Consider the following 18443-nt stretch of genomic DNA (forward strand, 5'->3'; position numbering starts at 1 on the left):
CGCATGCTAAGTACAGAGAATATGCATGCATTAGCTATAAATGGGTTCCTGACGATCTTGTCTGAGCCATTGTAAAGTGAAAATACAAGTCTGAAGTTCTCAAAAAATTTGGGAGCAGTCTTCAAGCTCATTGAGTTCCAGACTTTTTCCCGAGTCTGTGCAATGTACCAATTCCGTATATGGAAAGACCTTGCCTTCATCAGTACGCCAACCATACAACCCATGGGCTGGCACACTGTCTTTTGAAAAGGGACGGGCTGCATAGAGACCTTGATCTTCAGCAAGTGTAATGTTGGAGCCTCACTTGCTGAACAAACTCATTGATGTAAACACAACAGGTGGTGAATTCCACTATAAGTCTGTATCTTCAGAAGCTTTCACTTGTCCAAGCTAGATTCCACTAAATATTTAGCATGAGCCTGGGAACAGACGTCTTTGGTGATGGCAGCTAAGGCCATGTTTTAAAGAAAGAAGAAGACTGCTAAAAATTCTCATTTGATGATTTTGCAGAATTGCTACTGTGTATTGAATAGAATCTTTGTAAGACTATCAGTGAATATTTTTAGAGAATACTCTAGAATGACATCTTATCTGAGAGAACTGAAATTACTAAAGTGAAATTTATTTTTCTAATAATGCAAGATTCTGTTCAATAGTTATTGTCTTTGTTGATGAAAATAGAAGGAGCTGGTATAAAGTAGCTAAAGATAAAAAAAGACAAAAAGTATCTTTGAGCAGATATACTGTTAACTAGAGCAAGATTTATTCCTATATTAAGAAGAGAGCTAATATGTCTAACTGAGTGATATTAAGATTAATATCATTCATGAAGAAAAATATTATTATGTATTAAAAAACTAAGCTAGCTGAACTAGTTACTAGTTAAATGGTAATAGAAAAATATATAACTGTAACAGATCTAAGATAATTAATGTTATAATAGCTAAGAACAAAAAGCTATAAATGTTGTGATAGAAATCAAAAAAGCAGAACATATGAAATGCCTTTAAAAGTTTTAATGTAAATTGAAAAGAAGTAACTATAGTTTCTGTTATGGCGCAGTCGCTGGTAATATGGGATAAAGTTGATCCATTCTGACCTCAACCATATTCAGTTGCTTAGGTTGATCCGCTCCGATTCTCAACTGTCTATATATTTTCAGCTGCTCGTCTCATTCCCACATTCTAATCCCCAGTTTAGTATTCTCATCGCAGCTACCTAGTAGATAGATGAATTGGTCTTTTGTCTTGTTATCATCATGCCTCTAGTTGAGTCATGACATAATACTAAACTCCTCTTTTTCATAAGCTCTAAGGATTAAGTAGGCAAGTCTTATGTTCATGTCCATGTCTATGTTTACACCTGTATCTAATTGAGCTTCTCAGTGGTTGTGACTGTGCTAAGTGTTTAAAATCTTAATTAATTTTTGTTCTTCTCTATTGTTTTTTATTTATTTTTATCTTCATCATTGAAGCTTCTCTTGCTGCTTTTTATCAGAAATTTAGAAGTATTATTTAGAAGCTCTGCAATCAAAATCAACAGTTGTTGTTAGGCTCAGCGTCTGACCGAGCCCGACCGAGGCCTGGTGCCCGGTAAGACTCGACGTCGGATTAAGCTCGGCGCCCGATTAGGCCTAATCCACATCACGTGACCACGCGACCATGCGGGCCTTTCATCCCATCAAGCTTAGTATTTCGTTATATAGCAGTTAGCAACGCAGAGAGTTTCCTTCTTATGCAGCTCGCATTCGCTCCCTGTCATTTATAAACTATTTTTAATTATTATAAAATAAAGTATTAAGAAGAATTTTAGATGCTTTAAAACATCTTCTATTAGAGCTATAGAAATAGAGATATCAATTTCATTATCAGCTATTAAATTTGTTAAAAATTATATGAATTATACTCTAAGAATCATGATAATGAATATAAATTATTTAATTCAAATGAGAATATCTACTTTATATTTTTCAGATATATCTGAAGAAGATTTAAATAGAAAAAAATTTCTAAATTGAAATGAATGCTCTAAAAATTTAAAGAAGATAATATCTTCTCAATTATATAGAATATATATTATGGTTGATGATTAAATATTAAGCTTAAATGTAGAAAATTTAACTTATAATAAGCTCTATTCTTGAAAGAAAAATCTAAATTTATTAATAGATATTATTATTAATAAACTATCAAAAGAAAAGAAAAAAACTATATATATTTAAAAACTTTTTAAAAAATATCATAGTTACTGACTGAATACATTTTAAATAAAGAATAATAATAATAAAAACTTTTAAAGATAAATGAAAAGAACTCATTACTAATATATTTAAAATAATTTAAAAAGTGAACAAGAACAGTTGAAAGCTAGCATAATAGTAAAATATTTTAAACTGAATTTAAAATATAATTTTTATAAAAAATTTTTAAAAAATATAAAGTTTTCAATTCTAAGATATTTGCAATTTAGAAGATTTTTATAATAACTTATAAAATTATTTCTCAGAAATTAAATATTAAAAATATTTAAATGTTTTCAGATAATCAAACAGTACTTAAAAAAATTAAAAAAATTAAAATTAAAATAATTAGATAAATTTTGAATTAATTCAAAAAAAAGTAAAAATAATTAAAATTAAAAATAAAAACATTTAAAATTACTTATCTTAAGTATCTGCTTATATAAATATTATAAAAAATAAAAAAGTAGATCTAGAAGTAAAAAATTAAAATTAAAACTTAAAAAATAATTTAAAAAATTATGTTCTAATCATATATTAAAAAAATTAAAAAATTCTATCTTGATAAATAATAAAAATTTAGAAAAAAAAGATAAAAAGTACTCAATATATAAGATATAAAATAAAATTAAAGTAAAAGTTTTTATTAATAAAATGTAAAAAGAAAATATTTTCTTCTATAATATAATTAAAACTTAAATATAACTACTTTAAATCATATATAAAAAAATTTAAAGGCTTTTTAAATATTAATAGATGTGATTTCTATGATATAATTGAAAATTTAAATTAGATATTAATAAATTACTCATTAAATAATAAAGATAAAAAAGAAATTAAAAGAAAAATACTTAATTAATTAGTTAAATATAATTTTTTTTAATATTGAATTAAAATAAGTTTTTAATTGAGTTTATAAAAAAAATAAAAATTATTTTTAAAGAATAAATTTTAATCTTAAATAAAGTTGATATTTGATTTATATAATTTGAGAATAAATATTTATTATTACTTTTATTAAAATTTCTTTTACATTAGTTTGAATTATTTTATATTATATTGAATTGTTTATTTTATTTAAGTTGATAAAAAATTTGAATAAAAATTAAAATTATAAATATATCTTTTATTAAAAGATTATTAAGTATTATTTTTTTTTTAAAATAAAATTATATAACTATATAATTTAAGTATTATTTATTAATTAAATTAAATAAATATTATAGTTACTAACTAAATAAATCTTAAATAAATAAATAAATAAATAAATAAATAAATAAATAAATAAATAAATAAATAATAATAATAATAATAATAATAATAATAATAATAATCTTATATTATAATAAGTTTTATTCTTAAAAATTTTAATTTATTAATTAATATTTCTATTAATAAATTTTTTTTAAAAAATTACTTATATTTAAAAATTATAAAGCTTAATTTTTATTATATATTTATTTAAATTTATAAATTAAATATATAAAATAATTAAATTTTAATTTAATTAAATATTATAGTTTTTAATTATATATATTTTAATTAAAAAAATAATAATTATAGTTATATAAAAAATTATTAATTAAACTTAACTAATTAATAAAATAAATAAGTATTTATTTATAAATAAAAATATTTAAAAATTAAAGATATAAATAATTATATATATTAATAATTTTCATATATTAAAAAATAAATTATTGACTTTTTAATTAATAAATCAACTATATATATATATATAACTTTTATAAAACTTATTTTATAAAATATAATATAATATTATTTTATATGATTATAAAATAAAATTATTATAAAAAATAAAATATATAAATATTAAATAAAAAATAATAGTGAAAAATATTTTAATAAAAATTTATAACTATGATAATTTTATTTTTTAAATAATAAAATTATAAAAATTATTATTATATATTATTTAAATAAAATTTTAAATTATTTTTAAATTTTAAATATTTTAATATATTTAAAAAATATTTTTTAAAGTTTAATTATATTATTATTATTTTTAATAAAATTTTTATAAAAAATAAATAATTAAAATTAAAGTTAAAAATAAATAATATAGAAAAACTTATAAATAAAAAAATATATACAATAATAATTTAAATAAAAAAATTAAAAAAATTAAATATATATTTTAAAAGAAAGCAGTATTAGTTACCCTTTCAAGTTAAATGATAAAAATTTTTAAGACAATAAAGTGACTATTACTGAGTTTTTGAATTTGAGAAGACTGAATGACAATAGATGGAAGTTAGGATTGAAGTCTAGGTTAGTTGACTAGAAATACGCCGGGTTTGGACCTGGGAGGACAGAACTTAATGTGCCCACCTGGGGGACTGGAGGAGGTTAATGACAAGATGAGAGGTTTCTTGCTACTGGATGCTGCCCTAGATCTGTCCAATCGATAACGACGATATTTAATGGATATATATATGTTACTGGCGTGAAAGTTTGACGGTGCGTTGAGTCGAGCCTATCAATCAACTTTTCTTTCGATGAACTTTATACTCCGCCCTAGCAACCCGCATGAAAATCTCCACATCATTAATCGGCACCCAGCTGGTCAAAACCTTCATTGCGTTCTCAAAGTCTGATTCCAGGATGATATCCCGCATACCATCGATGAGGGCGGCGGAGGCGGCGTGGAGGACATCAAGGCTTTTGCCGAAGGGCCTGGCGATCGGTTGCTTGGGGGATGATTGGGCATCGGAGATATTACCATTTGGTGTGAGGGAACTTGTTGGGGGTAGAGACGTGGGTAAATCTGTGGGTGCTGGTGGTTCCTCTGAGTCTCCTAGGAGCATGAAGACGTCCCAGACGCGGAGCTGGGCGGGGAATGGAATTGAGTAGTTGAATAGTGTTAGGTACCATCGGGTTCCGTAGGCAGTTGGGGGAATGCCGAGTTCAGTCTGGATATAGGGTTAGTGCCTGATATTAGTTTTACCTTCAGTTTGAGGAATGAATTCATGAAAGAAACATACCAGCTTCTGAGCTACTTCACCGCCATCAAGCCATCCCTTTTCAAAATTATCCAGAGCTTCCATCAGACCAGAGAAACCGGATCTGTACAACCGATCTAAGCCTCTAAGTTGCCACAACCTCACAAGCATGACGAAAGCATGCTCTTCGTCGTAGTATGCGAGAAGCGTCGCAGCCAGCGCAGCCATACCCTGAACATATCCAGTGTCAGGAAAGTAGAGGGACATCGCATGGAGGACTCGGAAGAGAAGCCTCTGGCCGCCTCTATACCGGCGACGAAACATGATATGACTGTTAATGGTCCTGGGAACATCAATATCAATCTGAACATCATCTGGGGAGCCTTCCTCTTGGAGATCATTGAACTTCTGAATAAGCTCTGTATCTGACGGACTATCTTTTCTTTTCTTTGCACTAGCACTTAGAAACGCGTACCAGGCTGTAGCTCGCCATCTGTCGGGAATCCCTTTCCAGGTACGCTCGGTAAGTTTCGAGCTCTTCACATCGAATTCGAAAGTCATGCCAGAACCATCGTGTGATTTAGATACTACTTTGGCCATCTTTCTCCACTTATCTTCTCTTTCCCATTCCTTTTTCTTCCTTGCAAGGGCAAGGGGACCGTCATCATCATCATCAACGGTTTGACCGGGGAGAGTTAACATGTCTCTCGCTTCATCCACGAACTTTCGATTTCTATTATGGGGTAACTTGTTGGTAGCATATCGTATTTTGGAGGAGGATCTATGAAGACCTGGATGATAGGAACTTTGAGAAGAAGAAGGGCGGGATTGATCTGCTGATTTTCGAGGAGGAGACCGTCCTGCGAAAGATCGGGAACTTGCTGCGGCAGAAGGTGCCCTTTGTAACGTACGTTTCTTACGTGGAGCTGAGGATGCAAACAATAAACTAGCTGAGACCCGCCGCATAGGTGAACGCATGTCTGGACTATTTCCGGTTTCTTTTCGGGGTATAATAAACCCATATCTATCAACGTCGCCGACTTGAATATTCTCCCAATCCTCCAAACCTCCAGCAAGCTCATGTGGTTCTCTTGGGATAAAACTACTCCTTCTCGAGCTGTGTCCAACAACTGATGTAGCTGGAGTGTTTGCCCGTTTAGTTTCGCACACATCAGTGTTCTCGCCTTCAGGTGATGGGCCATCCAATATAGCCTCCTCATTATTAAGACCCAAAAGCTCGTTAACCTCTGCCTCGTCAATAGCTTCATCTCCCTTCTCATACATCAAACGGACCCGTTGCGATAGGATTTCCTCGTCAGTCGAAAGAGCTCGAGCTGCAGAGCTAGATGGCCGAGGTCGTAGAGAATTGTTAGACCTGATACGTCTCGAATTCAGTGATTTGGGAGTCGTTGATTTGCTGTCTAGCGTATTATCATTATCATTATTATCATTGTCATTGATGATGTTGATGTTGATGTTGCTGTTGTTGTTGTTATTATTATTATTATTATTATTACTCCCATCACTCATAATGCTCTCTTCGTTATCTATAACTTCTTTTGGCCGACTTTCAGAAGCTTCTCCAGGCCTATCAACACTTTTTTGCGGACCTTCAGAGATTGATTCCAAGGATTCCGAAGTCAAGTCTCCAAAGGAGCCAGTTGGGATGTCCAAAGAAATACCACGAAACGGAATAGGTTCGGCAATTGGAAGCGGTGGGACGGCAGTAGGAGGGTCTGACTTCCTTTTCTTTAGCGGACTCCATTTTCGTTCTGATAGTCGGGAGCTAGGACGAGTATGTTCCTCGTCGATGATAATGCTTGGAATGCTAGGAGGCGACTTCAGGCTTGGTGAAGAGAGTTCTTCTGTGGCCACTGTTGTTCTGCTGTCCCTTCTAGATGTGGCAAGACTAGAATCCCTTCTTGTTTCACTTTCCACGCGATGAATTAACCTCATGGGGGAGATAGGTAGCTCTGTGGAGGTAATTGATGTCTGCTTTGGGGCACGATTGAATGATTCTATTTGTAGACTGGAGGGTCGAGAAGGAGGTGTGTTGGTTGAAATGGGTGTGGTGGGAGAGAGAGGAGATGGCACAGGAGGCGGTGACAGAGGGACGGAAGCAGTAGCAGCAGTATCGTCGTTGAGAGCTTCGGGGGCCTCAACCCTGGTAATAGAGCTCATAGATGGTATAGGGGGAGGAGACCTGGTAGGCGCAAGATCTGCCATAGCTCCACCCTCAAGGCTCAGCGCCATGTCAATTTATATCTAAAGGGAAAATTGGGTTGAGAACGTCCCACACAGCAAGAACTTGCTGACTCAATTAGAGTGACGCCAGGCTATACGAGAGGACGAAGCAGAGAAGGAGACGTCAACAGCAGCTGTAGAAGTCGGTAAGTGAGCTGGTAATTTCCAAAGTCATGGGGAGGCGCAACGAGGATCTGGAGACGGCATTCCTCTTTGGAAAAAAAAAAAAGAAAAAGAAAAAAAAGAAAAGAAAGAAAGAATTAGAAACTATCTAGCGAAGGGATCTAAATAGAAAGAAAAGACAACTGGTTCCATTGATTAACAGGCAGACTCTAGGGAAATGTTAGTTAGGGCAGTCCAGGGCAAGGTAATCACAGTGGTTGCACAGTGAGAAAGGAAAAAGGGGCGGAGATTTGGAAATGAATCGAGATGAGTTTCAAGGTTGCTTCTGATCATGAAAGTATAAAGGGAACTACTTTGGGCTTCTCAAATCACGTGCATCGATATTTTAATTAGATAAAACTTGACTAGCTTGTTATAACAACAACAATTATATTTATTTCATATAATTTTATTTTATTTAATATATTTATTATATAAAGTAAAGTATTTTATAAGTATTAAATTTTTATTAGAAATTATTATAATATATATATATATATATATCATATAACATTTGATAAAATAAATAATTATTAATATAATTATTTAAGTATATAATAAACTATAACTTTAAAATATTTAATTATAAAAATTATTAATACAAATTATTAAAATATAAATATTATTATTAATATATTATAAATAATATAAATAAGAATAAATATATTAAATATATATATATATATAAATAATTTAAATCTTTTTATTAAATATAAAATTAAATTAATAGATTTTATAAAATTATAAATGTTAAATTAAAGTATATATTATTACTAATAACTTAATATTATTTTAAAATAAAAATAAATACTTTTTAATTTTTTAATTTTTAATTTTATTATTTGTTATTATTATTATTATATAATTTTTTAATATTACTTTATATTTTATATAAAACAATAATAATTAAAAATTATAATAATAAGTAAAGATATTAAAGTTAAAAATAATAATAATAATAAATATATTTTTAGAAAATTAATCAAAATATAAATATTAATAAATTTATAAAAATCCAATCAAGTTTATAAGGAAGGTTAATCATAATTTGATGAATACAATTCAATGAAACACAGGATTAATGAAGATGAAGAATAATGCTTGGATTTGATTGATTTGATTGGGTTGGCACTAAACAGGTTGATAATTTCTTGTAATATTTGCAGTACGGAGCTAGTTTCAGGAGGTTGGTGCCAAGGTTTCCTATTACGGATTAGAGACCGAATCAGCATAGCAACGAGCTGCCATTTTTGGACGCCACCAACTGCGGGGCCACAAACATCACGAAAACCCATCCCTACAGCCAAGACATTGGTCAATTTAAGGCAGTGGAGCAGAAGCAACGAGGAGATATATACATTCCAAGCCTGGTTGAAGTCAAGTTAAGCAAAGATCATCCATCTATAAGTTTGGTCCACGTGATATTATGCCCTGGATATTCAACCCACTAAATGGCCACTGCAGCCAATCACATCTACAGATATTATTAAAGGTCTGGGTCCCCGCGGCCGCTAAGCCTGATGTGTCTAAGCGCCGTACCCTGAGCGTTGAGCCCTTACAATGAACCCCCTTTTACACCTAGACTCTAATTACCGGAAAGCAAAAGGGGGTTTTATTATTTCGAAAACGCGGATCAACACCCCACCTGGGCATTTATTCTATCAATAATCGATTCACTCCAACTCTGTGATAAACTTGCTGTCCCTCGCTTGGTTAGATGCCAGGGAAAGAAGAAGGGAAGAACAGAAAGGTGAGACAAGGAAAAGCAGGTTTTTCTGAAAGAAACTATTTGCAAACTTGTTGAATGGGAGGCTATATCTAGATGCATCCAGTGCTTTGTTATGCCCACATGGCTGGAATAAAGGGAGGAGATAAAAAATGGCTTTAAAGATGGAGCAGGGAGTTATGGCGTAATCTACGAGCCGCAGCTCCGTTAAAGTATCTCTTCTAAACATCAACCCTTTACGCCGCAGTAGCTGTACCAGCCTCAGAGTCATTAACATTGCTAGTCTGTTTCCGCCCAGGTTCAACAGGTTCTAGTGGCAGCATCTCAATCTGCCGTACAAGGAAGCTTTTTTCATCAGTAAACTGGTCGTCATCTGTCCGGTCCTCCAGGAACTTGGGAAGGAATTTCAACAGCCGATCGCGATTGTTGATTAGGATCTTTTGGACAGCAATAGATTTGTTGGGATTTGCAACAAAGACCTAGAAGTGTGAGTGTTAGATTCATTTTGTGTCATATGCAAGAAACGAGAATAATAAAAAAACAAAAAAAATAAAAAAATAAAAAAAATAAACCGGGTTGAGGCAGATGATGGGTCGGACCTTGAAAATGTGGAATCCTTCATATTGGACCATTTTGCGATCATCTCTCAACAGGTTCATACACAGCTTGAGATGATCTCCGCGATCCACGTATTTCGTCATGACATTATAATTAGCCCGGTCTAGAAGGATCTCGCCTAGCAGCTTGATGCTTTGCCGTTTTGTCACATACGAGTCCGACTGGACAAGAATATCGTTGTATTTGCCGAAGAACAACTCGAAATTCGATAACAGATATTGTGACACTAGGGCTTTATGTTTCGTGAGAATTTCCTAGGGAGAAAGGTCAGCTAAAAACCAAAACCCCGAAAAAAAAAGATCCTCTTGTACACTTATGCAAAAACTAAATATAGACAAGGGGAAAGATTGAATGTGGTCACCTACTCTAAAAGTAGTAAATGCATCTGCGCCTACTTCGAAGCTACCGCGGTTAATCCATTGGAAGAAATTCCAAAAGACTCCCTCTCCAGTCTGCTTGGTACCGGGATCAACTTCATTAATATGGATAGCAGGCCCGTCTCTTGCCGACTCGTCGTACAGTATAATAGCCGCAATAACCTCGTACTTGAGCGCCTCCCGCAGGATAGAGCCACAGGGCATGGCGCTTCGATGATTTTCGTAGCCCCAACATAGCTCCACTATAATTTCTGGCCGATTGCTAGCAATGTAGGATATGACAGGAGGTTCTGAGGAGTCCGCATTGGTGGGTTTGAAACGGAGGATATGGGAGAATATAGTTTGCGTATCTTTTCTTGCTTCGAATGGGAGGTATCGGATACTTCGGGCGAGTTCGTAGAGGAGGTCGTCTTGGATGACGGCTTGTATCAATTGTTGTACCTGTTCGGGAAGAATGTCGACTTCTTCACCGGGGAAATCGTGAGCTAGACTATTCCCTCTCGTAAATATTTTGCGGGACGGAGGAAGGGAGGCGGATATCCACCAATAATTTTACCGACCCTGTGTCCCCTGAACTATCAACTTCATATGGGCCAATTGCTTGGCTAAATCTTCCTCTATCTGGTTTCCATTACCGTCAGCAGAATCTCCATAGTTTGATAGATAAATGAAGCGAACCTTCGAGCCACCATTTGGGTTTTCCCAGAGCCTCACGAGGAACTCCTTTATCAATCGCGCGACCTCCGCGGGCTGCCTTGCTCTGGCGCGGTTGAACAGGAACGCCATTGTCGCCCACAAGTCCCTTGTTGGTGTCCAGGAGATAGGGGGAAAGTGAGCTTATATAAGACCTCAATCGGAATTCATCAAAACAATGGGATGTTGGTAACTTTCTCAACGTGTTGAAGGTGGTGGGTTATACGGAAATTGTAAGCCAATGCCCTAGGCATGACAGTGGGTAGTTCGCCGTGGAGGAGATGGTCGAATATATCGGGACTGGCGTTGGGAGGGAGGTGGTGTTGTTCCTGTGGAAGGGAGAGATTTCGTGGTAGGCGTAAGAGTTGAAGCTGATGGTTTTCATCTGCCGTTTGGTTAAAACAAGCGTGGCACCAGCTGGGCATGACGTACAGTGGGGGTAGTTGCCCGTTGGAAACGAAGGATCCAGGCACTCTGGTACGCGCCAAGCTACTAGTAGCGCGAGACGAGTTCAGTGCAATTACGTGCCGTGGGAGTCTCACAGGCTGCTTTTTTAGGCTTTGGATGCCAATTGGTAGTTAAAGAGTCTTAATTAAGGTTCGGGGGTGCACTGCCTAACATTTCGCCCTTTAGGCTCTTCCTCTCAAAAACCAGCTAACTGCTCGTCCAAGAACGAAACACATGCTTCATTAATCTCTACTGGAGCCGATTGTTCGGGAAATGTCCTATTCTACATGAAAAGTGTGCCGTAGATATCATCTCAGTACATCATCGGAGGGAATTCAGAGCTTTCCCACCTTGAAAGAGGCATTGCGGGAGCCGTGAACGTGGGGAGATTCGCCCCCGAGCTTCACGGAAGGCCGTAGGTTATTTAGTCAATGTTGCAAAATTGTAGATCCAACACTTTCGGGAACCTCCCCTCTAATCTCTCTCCCCTGGTTAACCCTTGAAGGTATAGTTAATTGGGTATAATGCTGGCTAGTTTTTACCCCTGTAGTGTGAACTTCCTGTGACATCGTGGCTCTGACTGCGGTCCGGTGGTGGGCGAGAATCGCGAGAAGTTGGACTGGAGGTATTTGGGTCTAAGAATCCATTGTCGGGGCTCGTGGTTAAATCGTGGTATTAATTATTTAGGCCCTGCGATGGGCTACGGGGTGCGATGCAGAGACTGAAAAAGAGGCCGCTGGAACAGGCATCCCTGTATGAATTGCGGAACTTGGTAAACAACAGAAGAGGTATTTAGTTAACTAACTAATCGTGCCCCGCGCACCCACACCTGATGTGGGTGCGCCACAGCGTAATGATAAAAACAGCATAATGATAAAAATATGGATAATTAGAACTTCAAAAATTAATATCTCATCACCACACTGCTAATCTATGATAATTAATTTATCTATATCATCTGTAGTAGCTGTATTATTCGCGAGACATTCATATATATCATTAACCTCTTGTTGAGTTGGATCTGTGGCATTTTTCTTCAAAGCTCTCTCAACATGTTTGACTTTTTTATAATGTTCTTTTTCTGCTTCCTCCTCTTTACATTGTGTGATCTTTCTATTTGCATCTCTGACAGTGAGTATACCTTCTACTTGAACCTGCTGATGTGTAATTTTAGTTCTGTGGCATTTGATTGCAAAATAGTAACTCTCAATCTCACTCTCTCTTATAGTATTGAGTTCTGTCTGGACAAGACTGCCTTCAAAAATCTTGTTCAATCAATTGCTCAGATGAGATGATTTGAAATCAAGTGTATTCTTCATATCTTGCATTGTCTTCTTTGTCACTCAAATATAATATTGTAGCTTCTCAATTGTCTTGAGTGAGAATAGCTGTGATGAAGCAATATCTAAACAGTTTGATTGCAGTAAAAAGAAGTCTTCTTTATATATTTGCAACTTAGAGTAGTCAGAGATCTTTGAATCTAGCTTAAGCAGTATAGATTGTGAGTTGAATGAGATAATGCCATGATTCACAAAGTCAGTTTAAATAGTAAAAGATTGAAAAGTTTTTTTATGAACATCAGCTAGATTTTATAGAAATTGACATTTTTCATACTGCTCATATCTGTATCATGCAGCTTGATTAATTATCTTTGAATAATAGTGCTTATACTGTTGAAAAGATATGCTATTTAGAGATTGCAATATATGAGTTGAATGTGAAGAAAATTCATATAGAATAATCTTGTGAAGATTGCAGTATTGTAAAAATTCTTCAATAAGATGAGATTCATAATTATTAAAAAGCAGCAATTGATGACTGTCTTACTGATGTTTTTTAGAGATCTTATTAAAGTGCTGAATTCATGCAAAGTTAATCTCATCATTAATATAATTAGTATCTGATGTTGTAATTGTATATCTGCCTGGTAGATTGCTTTATGTATATCAGTCTTCAAGTTAAGTTTTGAATTTCATGATGATGAAGAGATTCAATATCTCATCATCTGCTGAAACACACTCAATCACAGTGATCAATTCTCAAAAATATAATAAAGTTATAACTGAATTAAAGTCTTTAAAAGCAGTAATAACTCATTCTTCATATTCTTGACTCTCTTAAAAGTCAATCTCATTGAAGTTGTAGATATTACAGATTTAAAATATGTACTTTTGAAGTAAGATTTTCAAATGATCAAATCACATCTTGATGTAGCTAATATTCTCAACAATAATTCTTTTCAGATTCATTGCCTTCTGTCTAACTCTTTTATACTCATTCAAGCTTGGTATATATTGATAGGTCCACATCTTGCTAACCACAGATGAGAAGGTTGAAGGATCAGTATAATGGCATTTGAGAATGAGATTTATATTATCTTGAATCTGCTCTGCAGTCAGCAAACAATTATTTCTGTTCATATGAGCTATCCACTCTTTTAACACATTCTCCTGACTCTTGCTAAGCTTCTTGTTTAGTGCAGTCTTTGCATTGCATGTTTTTCTTCCATTGATTTTTACTTGAAGATGTTGATAAGAAATGTTGAATTTGTATGCCAGAGGTAGGATTTTCTGTTTTCAATTGCCATTATAGACTTCAATGACACTCTGAATACATTTTTCAAGATCATCTATCTTATTGGTCATGGTGGTAGTGATATATTAATATTTGAAGATTGATTAATGAAGAAGTTGATATTTTTATCATTATGCTGTTTTTATCATTACGCTGTGGCACACCCACATGAGGTGTGGGTGCGCGGAGGCACGATTAGTTATTAAATATCATCGTAGTTCCGTGACCTAGTTATGCAAGCCGATTCTACTCGACAAATGCTCAACCCCAAGGAGTTGCCAATTGATAGTTTCATAGGAGAAAGCATTCAGTGAAGTCTCGAATCTTACCTGGTAAGACGTTGCAGAAGAATAAATATCCCCGTTGCAAGTACCCTCTGGGTACGATATAGCTGGTTGTCAGCTTTAACATAGATCCGAAGTCTCGCGTCACTACCCGGGCCTTCATTTGAGAAAAGCATCTCACGATGCAACAAAACATTCTGAAAGAATCACATGAGAGAGAGTATCTATTTCACGTGTTGTCAAAATTGTCAGAATTGTTTAGGCTGTCATATTTTAAGCTTCTTAAATTTCCCCACTTCAAACCTTCAACCAAAATTCTTCCGCGCCTAGTTTTAATACAAGAAAGATATTAATCGAGGAGGGTTAACAAACTGATCACCACGCCATTGTCCTTTATAGGATATATCAGGGTTTTTCTTTCTCCACTATTCTAATGCAACTATGGCTTCTCTTCCCCAAACTCCACGCGCTCTCTCCGAAGATAACCATGTGGACAGTGACAGCGATTCATCCATCACTGATCCCCTCGACCTATCCAAGGATGAAGGATGGGAAGATCTCGAGCTCGACGAGGAATCTGAGCCTGTAATCAGCTTGTTTAATGATAAGGTCTTCCCAGATGCTCGATCGATGCTCCATGACTGCAAAGAAAATTTCCACTTGGACTTTTTAAGGGTTCAGAAGGACCTTGGTGTGTAGATCAATACCGGCCCAATATTTTGCGCAATGTGACGGGAGAGCAAAAGTGTGGTGTCTGCCATTTGGTGCTGGGCTAGCCTACAGCTGACTTCTTTTCTTCTTCCCCTTTTACAAAATCTCCTCTTGCAGACCTAGATTTCCTGGGCACCATTCGTCTTGTCAACTATATTCGTTCCGAAGTCAAGGCGGGAAATTTAACACCCGATGTATCCTCTGCGTCCTTATTCGATGATGAGCGATACTTGAGGCCTGTGCTGGAGGGCGATGCTCTTCTATACAGCTTAGATGATTTATCTGAGGAATTGAGTCCCGGTCAAGATGTGGGAGGAGACGATGGCGGGGTGAAACAGGCAGATACGAAAGATCCGACGGTTCGGATTCGAGAACTAGAGGAAGAGCTGGAGCGTATGCGAGGAGATATTGAGGAGTATAAGGCGATCGTTAAGCGGACTTTGGATAAGGAATTAAGCAGCGCCACTGCAAGTGCAGATGGGAAAACAGAAACTTCAGAGTCTGGCAGATTTCAGCAAGCAGAGTCTGGCTACTTCACCTCCTACTCGTATAATGGTGCTTATTCAATCCATCATGCGATAGCCAATAAACAAATGTGGTGGACTTATCAACTAAGTCTTGATTGCAACAGATATACATGAATCCATGCTCAAAGATTCCGTCCGCACGGATGCTTATCGGGATTTTATATATGACAACAAAGGTCTTTTTAAGGACAAGGTTGTGCTTGATGTTGGGTGTGGAACGGGTACGATAGCATTTACTTATATCACTCCATGAGCTTTTTTATGGCTTACTTGTGTCCAGGTATTTTATCAATGTTTTGCGCCAAAGCAGGGGCGAAAATGGTGATTGCAGTTGACAACTCTGATATCATCGACCGGGCTCGTGAAATCGTCTATGACAATGGATTCGGAGACGTGATCAAGTATAGCTTTCTTTTTAAATCCCGGCATTTGCTATAATCATACTAACTGGACATTATTAGATGCATCCGCGGTAAAATTGAAGAAGTGCAACTCCCCGTCCCACAAGTCGACATCATTGTCTCGGAATGGATGGGATATTGCCTCCTCTTCGAAGCCATGTTCGACTCCGTAATCTGGGCCAGAGATCGCTACCTTGCGCCGGACGGCCTGATGGTTCCCTCCCATGCCACACTCCAAATAGCACCCCTAGCCGGTCCAGACCTGATTGACCCGCACATCACCTTCTGGAACTCAGTCTACGGTTTCAAAATGTCCAGCATGTTGTTGGGTATATACGATGAGGCCCTGATCCATTGTATCTCGAAGCCGGAAGACACCATCGTCGCCAAGGCATCGCCATTCTTGCAACTGCCTCTACATAACATAACCATCGACGAGCTGACGTTTGTCAAGGAGTTTGAAGTGGCGCTCAATACGGACATTGATGCGCTGGACGGCTGGGCTGTGTGGTTTGATATGTTCTTTATGCCGTCGAGGACGTCCAAGGTGGCTAAGGATGCTGTGCCAGGGGATATGAAGAAGGAAGGGTTTGTCGCTTTCTCGACAAGCCCGTTTGATCCGGAGACTCATTGGCAACAAGGGTTGTTTCTGATTAACAGGAAGAAAAAGCCCGCCAAGCCGTTAAAGAAGGGACAGGTTATTAAGGGACATATAGAGTATAGGAAGAAGGAAGATAAGTCACGCTCTTTGGATATTAAGATTAATTGGGATATTGAGGATGTGGAAAGTGGGCGACAGGAGTGGTCGTTGCAGTAATAACGAAACTCAACTTCTCAGGAATTCTCAAATCTTAGGCAGCTTCTTATAGAATTTGGGTCCACAGAACTCTTATACTTTGTGGGGTATATTAAAAATAGAGAAGGTTGGTCAAATTAAAAGCGTCGTTATTCATAACTGCATTACTCTGGAATTTTCTAGATTAAGCGTATGGGTATATATCAAGTGCGAAGAAAACTAATCAGCCAGCTATACGTTGGCAAACTGGGCACTGTATCGTTTCCCGGGAGCTGGCACCCAGCCCGATGACTGGTCATCACCAGAAGAGCGTTTTCCACGTTCCTTGTCGTGGTTCCTGGAGCTTCGGTGAGAATGGCGATCATCATGGGAACGTGAATGTCTCGGAGACCGATCCCGACTCCGCTCCCGCCGGTCCCGATGTGAGTTACGTTTCTTAGAACTCTCACGCTCACGGGCATTCTCCGCAAGAGGAACATCAGCGTCCAGACTGAATCCCTCCAAACTATCCCGTGAAGCATCAGATCCCCGCCTCCTTCGCCGCCGTCTCTCTTTCCGATGACGACTCGAATATCTTCTCTGCTTCCTTTCCTCCTCTTTCTTCAGATCCCTTAGCTTTTCTCTCCTCTCCTCTTCCCACTTCTTCCTCTCCTTCTCCACGGCCTTCAACTGATGAATCCCTTTTTTCATCGCCGCTAACGGATCGTTGGAAGTGATCCTCTCCCTCTCCCTTTCCTGCCTGCGCGGATCTTCATTTCCCCACACATCTTTATTGGGCAACATATCCTCTGCTGTCTGTGCCGCAATGTCAACATTTGACGACGAATACCATGGGTTCTTGTCCAAGCTCTGCCGAAAACCTGCCGCATTTGAGAAGCGCATGGTATACTGGTCTTCATATTCACGTTTCTTCCTTGCTGCCTCCATCTCGGCTTCTGGATTCTTCCCTGAGTTACCAGAAGGATCGTTTGCTACTGCAGATGGGGGAAACAGGTTAATATGGCCCGATTCATCAATCAGCGGGGCGTCCTTTGCCTCTTTGCGGAAGAGGACAACATCCTCTTCACGTGTCGCCTCTGCGAGCTGCGCATCTTCCCTAGCAAATCGTATATCGCGATCTGTATCATTTTCACCAGCTATACGTCTTCGTTTGCGATGACGCGGTTCTTGTTCTGCTTCCCTTCGCTGAGAAGCTTTCGGTTTTGCTTCGAGTGATGGGGGAGGTGAATTAGATGGTGAGCGTTGGCCCCGTAGAATCTGTATGCGCTTCTCAGCGTCGGCTTTCTGTAGACGGCGCTGTTCCTCTTCTTCTCGCGTCTTGGCTTCTGCTTCATCGCGCCGGACGCGGGCAGTATTGTCTGTGTTGTAGACGTTCCATGACTTTTTGCCTAGCAGATGCCTAGGAGATTGAGCTAGTTAGTGGCTGTAAGTCGTTTAGAGATGATGAATAAGTGAATGCAACTCACAAGACCATCCTTTTAAGAGCTATATCCTTTCCCTAGCTTTTAATACTTGAAAAGTATCAGAGAACGTTGTAACAGGTCAGAATAGGGTCATTTTTTGCTTACATTGACATTGTTGAATTACCAAGCCCGGAGATTTAACTAGTTAGTTAGTCGCGCCGCAGCATTACCTAATTCAGTGGCGCAAGTATAACACGGTGTGGCTGCAACTATCCAAT

The 18443-nt window shown here is 36.9% G+C and overlaps 4 protein-coding genes across 4 annotated transcripts; 1 reads left to right on the top strand and 3 right to left on the bottom strand.

The window, feature by feature from the left end:
- Nucleotides 1–4743: 4743 nt before the first annotated feature.
- Nucleotides 4744–7455, bottom strand: PADG_00894 (uncharacterized protein; the record flags this gene model as incomplete). The annotated part of the gene is made up of 2 exons (XM_010758233.1): nucleotides 4744–5172; nucleotides 5245–7455. The coding sequence occupies 2 exons, from the start codon at nucleotides 7453–7455 to the stop codon at nucleotides 4744–4746; spliced, it is 2640 nt and encodes an 879-aa protein (XP_010756535.1).
- Nucleotides 7456–9570: 2115 nt separating this feature from the next.
- PADG_00895 (uncharacterized protein) lies at nucleotides 9571–11115 on the bottom strand (the record flags this gene model as incomplete). The annotated part of the gene is made up of 5 exons (XM_010758234.1): nucleotides 9571–9813; nucleotides 9934–10206; nucleotides 10318–10793; nucleotides 10890–10950; nucleotides 11008–11115. The coding sequence occupies 5 exons, from the start codon at nucleotides 11113–11115 to the stop codon at nucleotides 9571–9573; spliced, it is 1161 nt and encodes a 386-aa protein (XP_010756536.1).
- A 3653-nt stretch (nucleotides 11116–14768) lies between these two features.
- Nucleotides 14769–16783, top strand: PADG_00896 (uncharacterized protein; the record flags this gene model as incomplete). Its single annotated transcript, XM_010757725.1, has 5 exons — nucleotides 14769–15018; nucleotides 15156–15593; nucleotides 15670–15786; nucleotides 15846–15966; nucleotides 16027–16783. 5 exons carry the CDS (start codon nucleotides 14769–14771, stop codon nucleotides 16781–16783), a joined length of 1683 nt encoding a protein of 560 aa, XP_010756027.1.
- Nucleotides 16784–16993: 210 nt separating this feature from the next.
- Nucleotides 16994–18236, bottom strand: PADG_00897 (uncharacterized protein; the record flags this gene model as incomplete). The annotated part of the gene is made up of 2 exons (XM_010757726.1): nucleotides 16994–18161; nucleotides 18229–18236. The coding sequence occupies 2 exons, from the start codon at nucleotides 18234–18236 to the stop codon at nucleotides 16994–16996; spliced, it is 1176 nt and encodes a 391-aa protein (XP_010756028.1).
- Between the last annotated feature and the right edge of the window lie 207 nt (nucleotides 18237–18443).

Source organism: Paracoccidioides brasiliensis, assembly GCF_000150735.1.
Source record: "Paracoccidioides brasiliensis Pb18 unplaced genomic scaffold supercont2.1, whole genome shotgun sequence".
Classification (NCBI taxonomy): domain Eukaryota; kingdom Fungi; phylum Ascomycota; class Eurotiomycetes; order Onygenales; family Ajellomycetaceae; genus Paracoccidioides; species Paracoccidioides brasiliensis.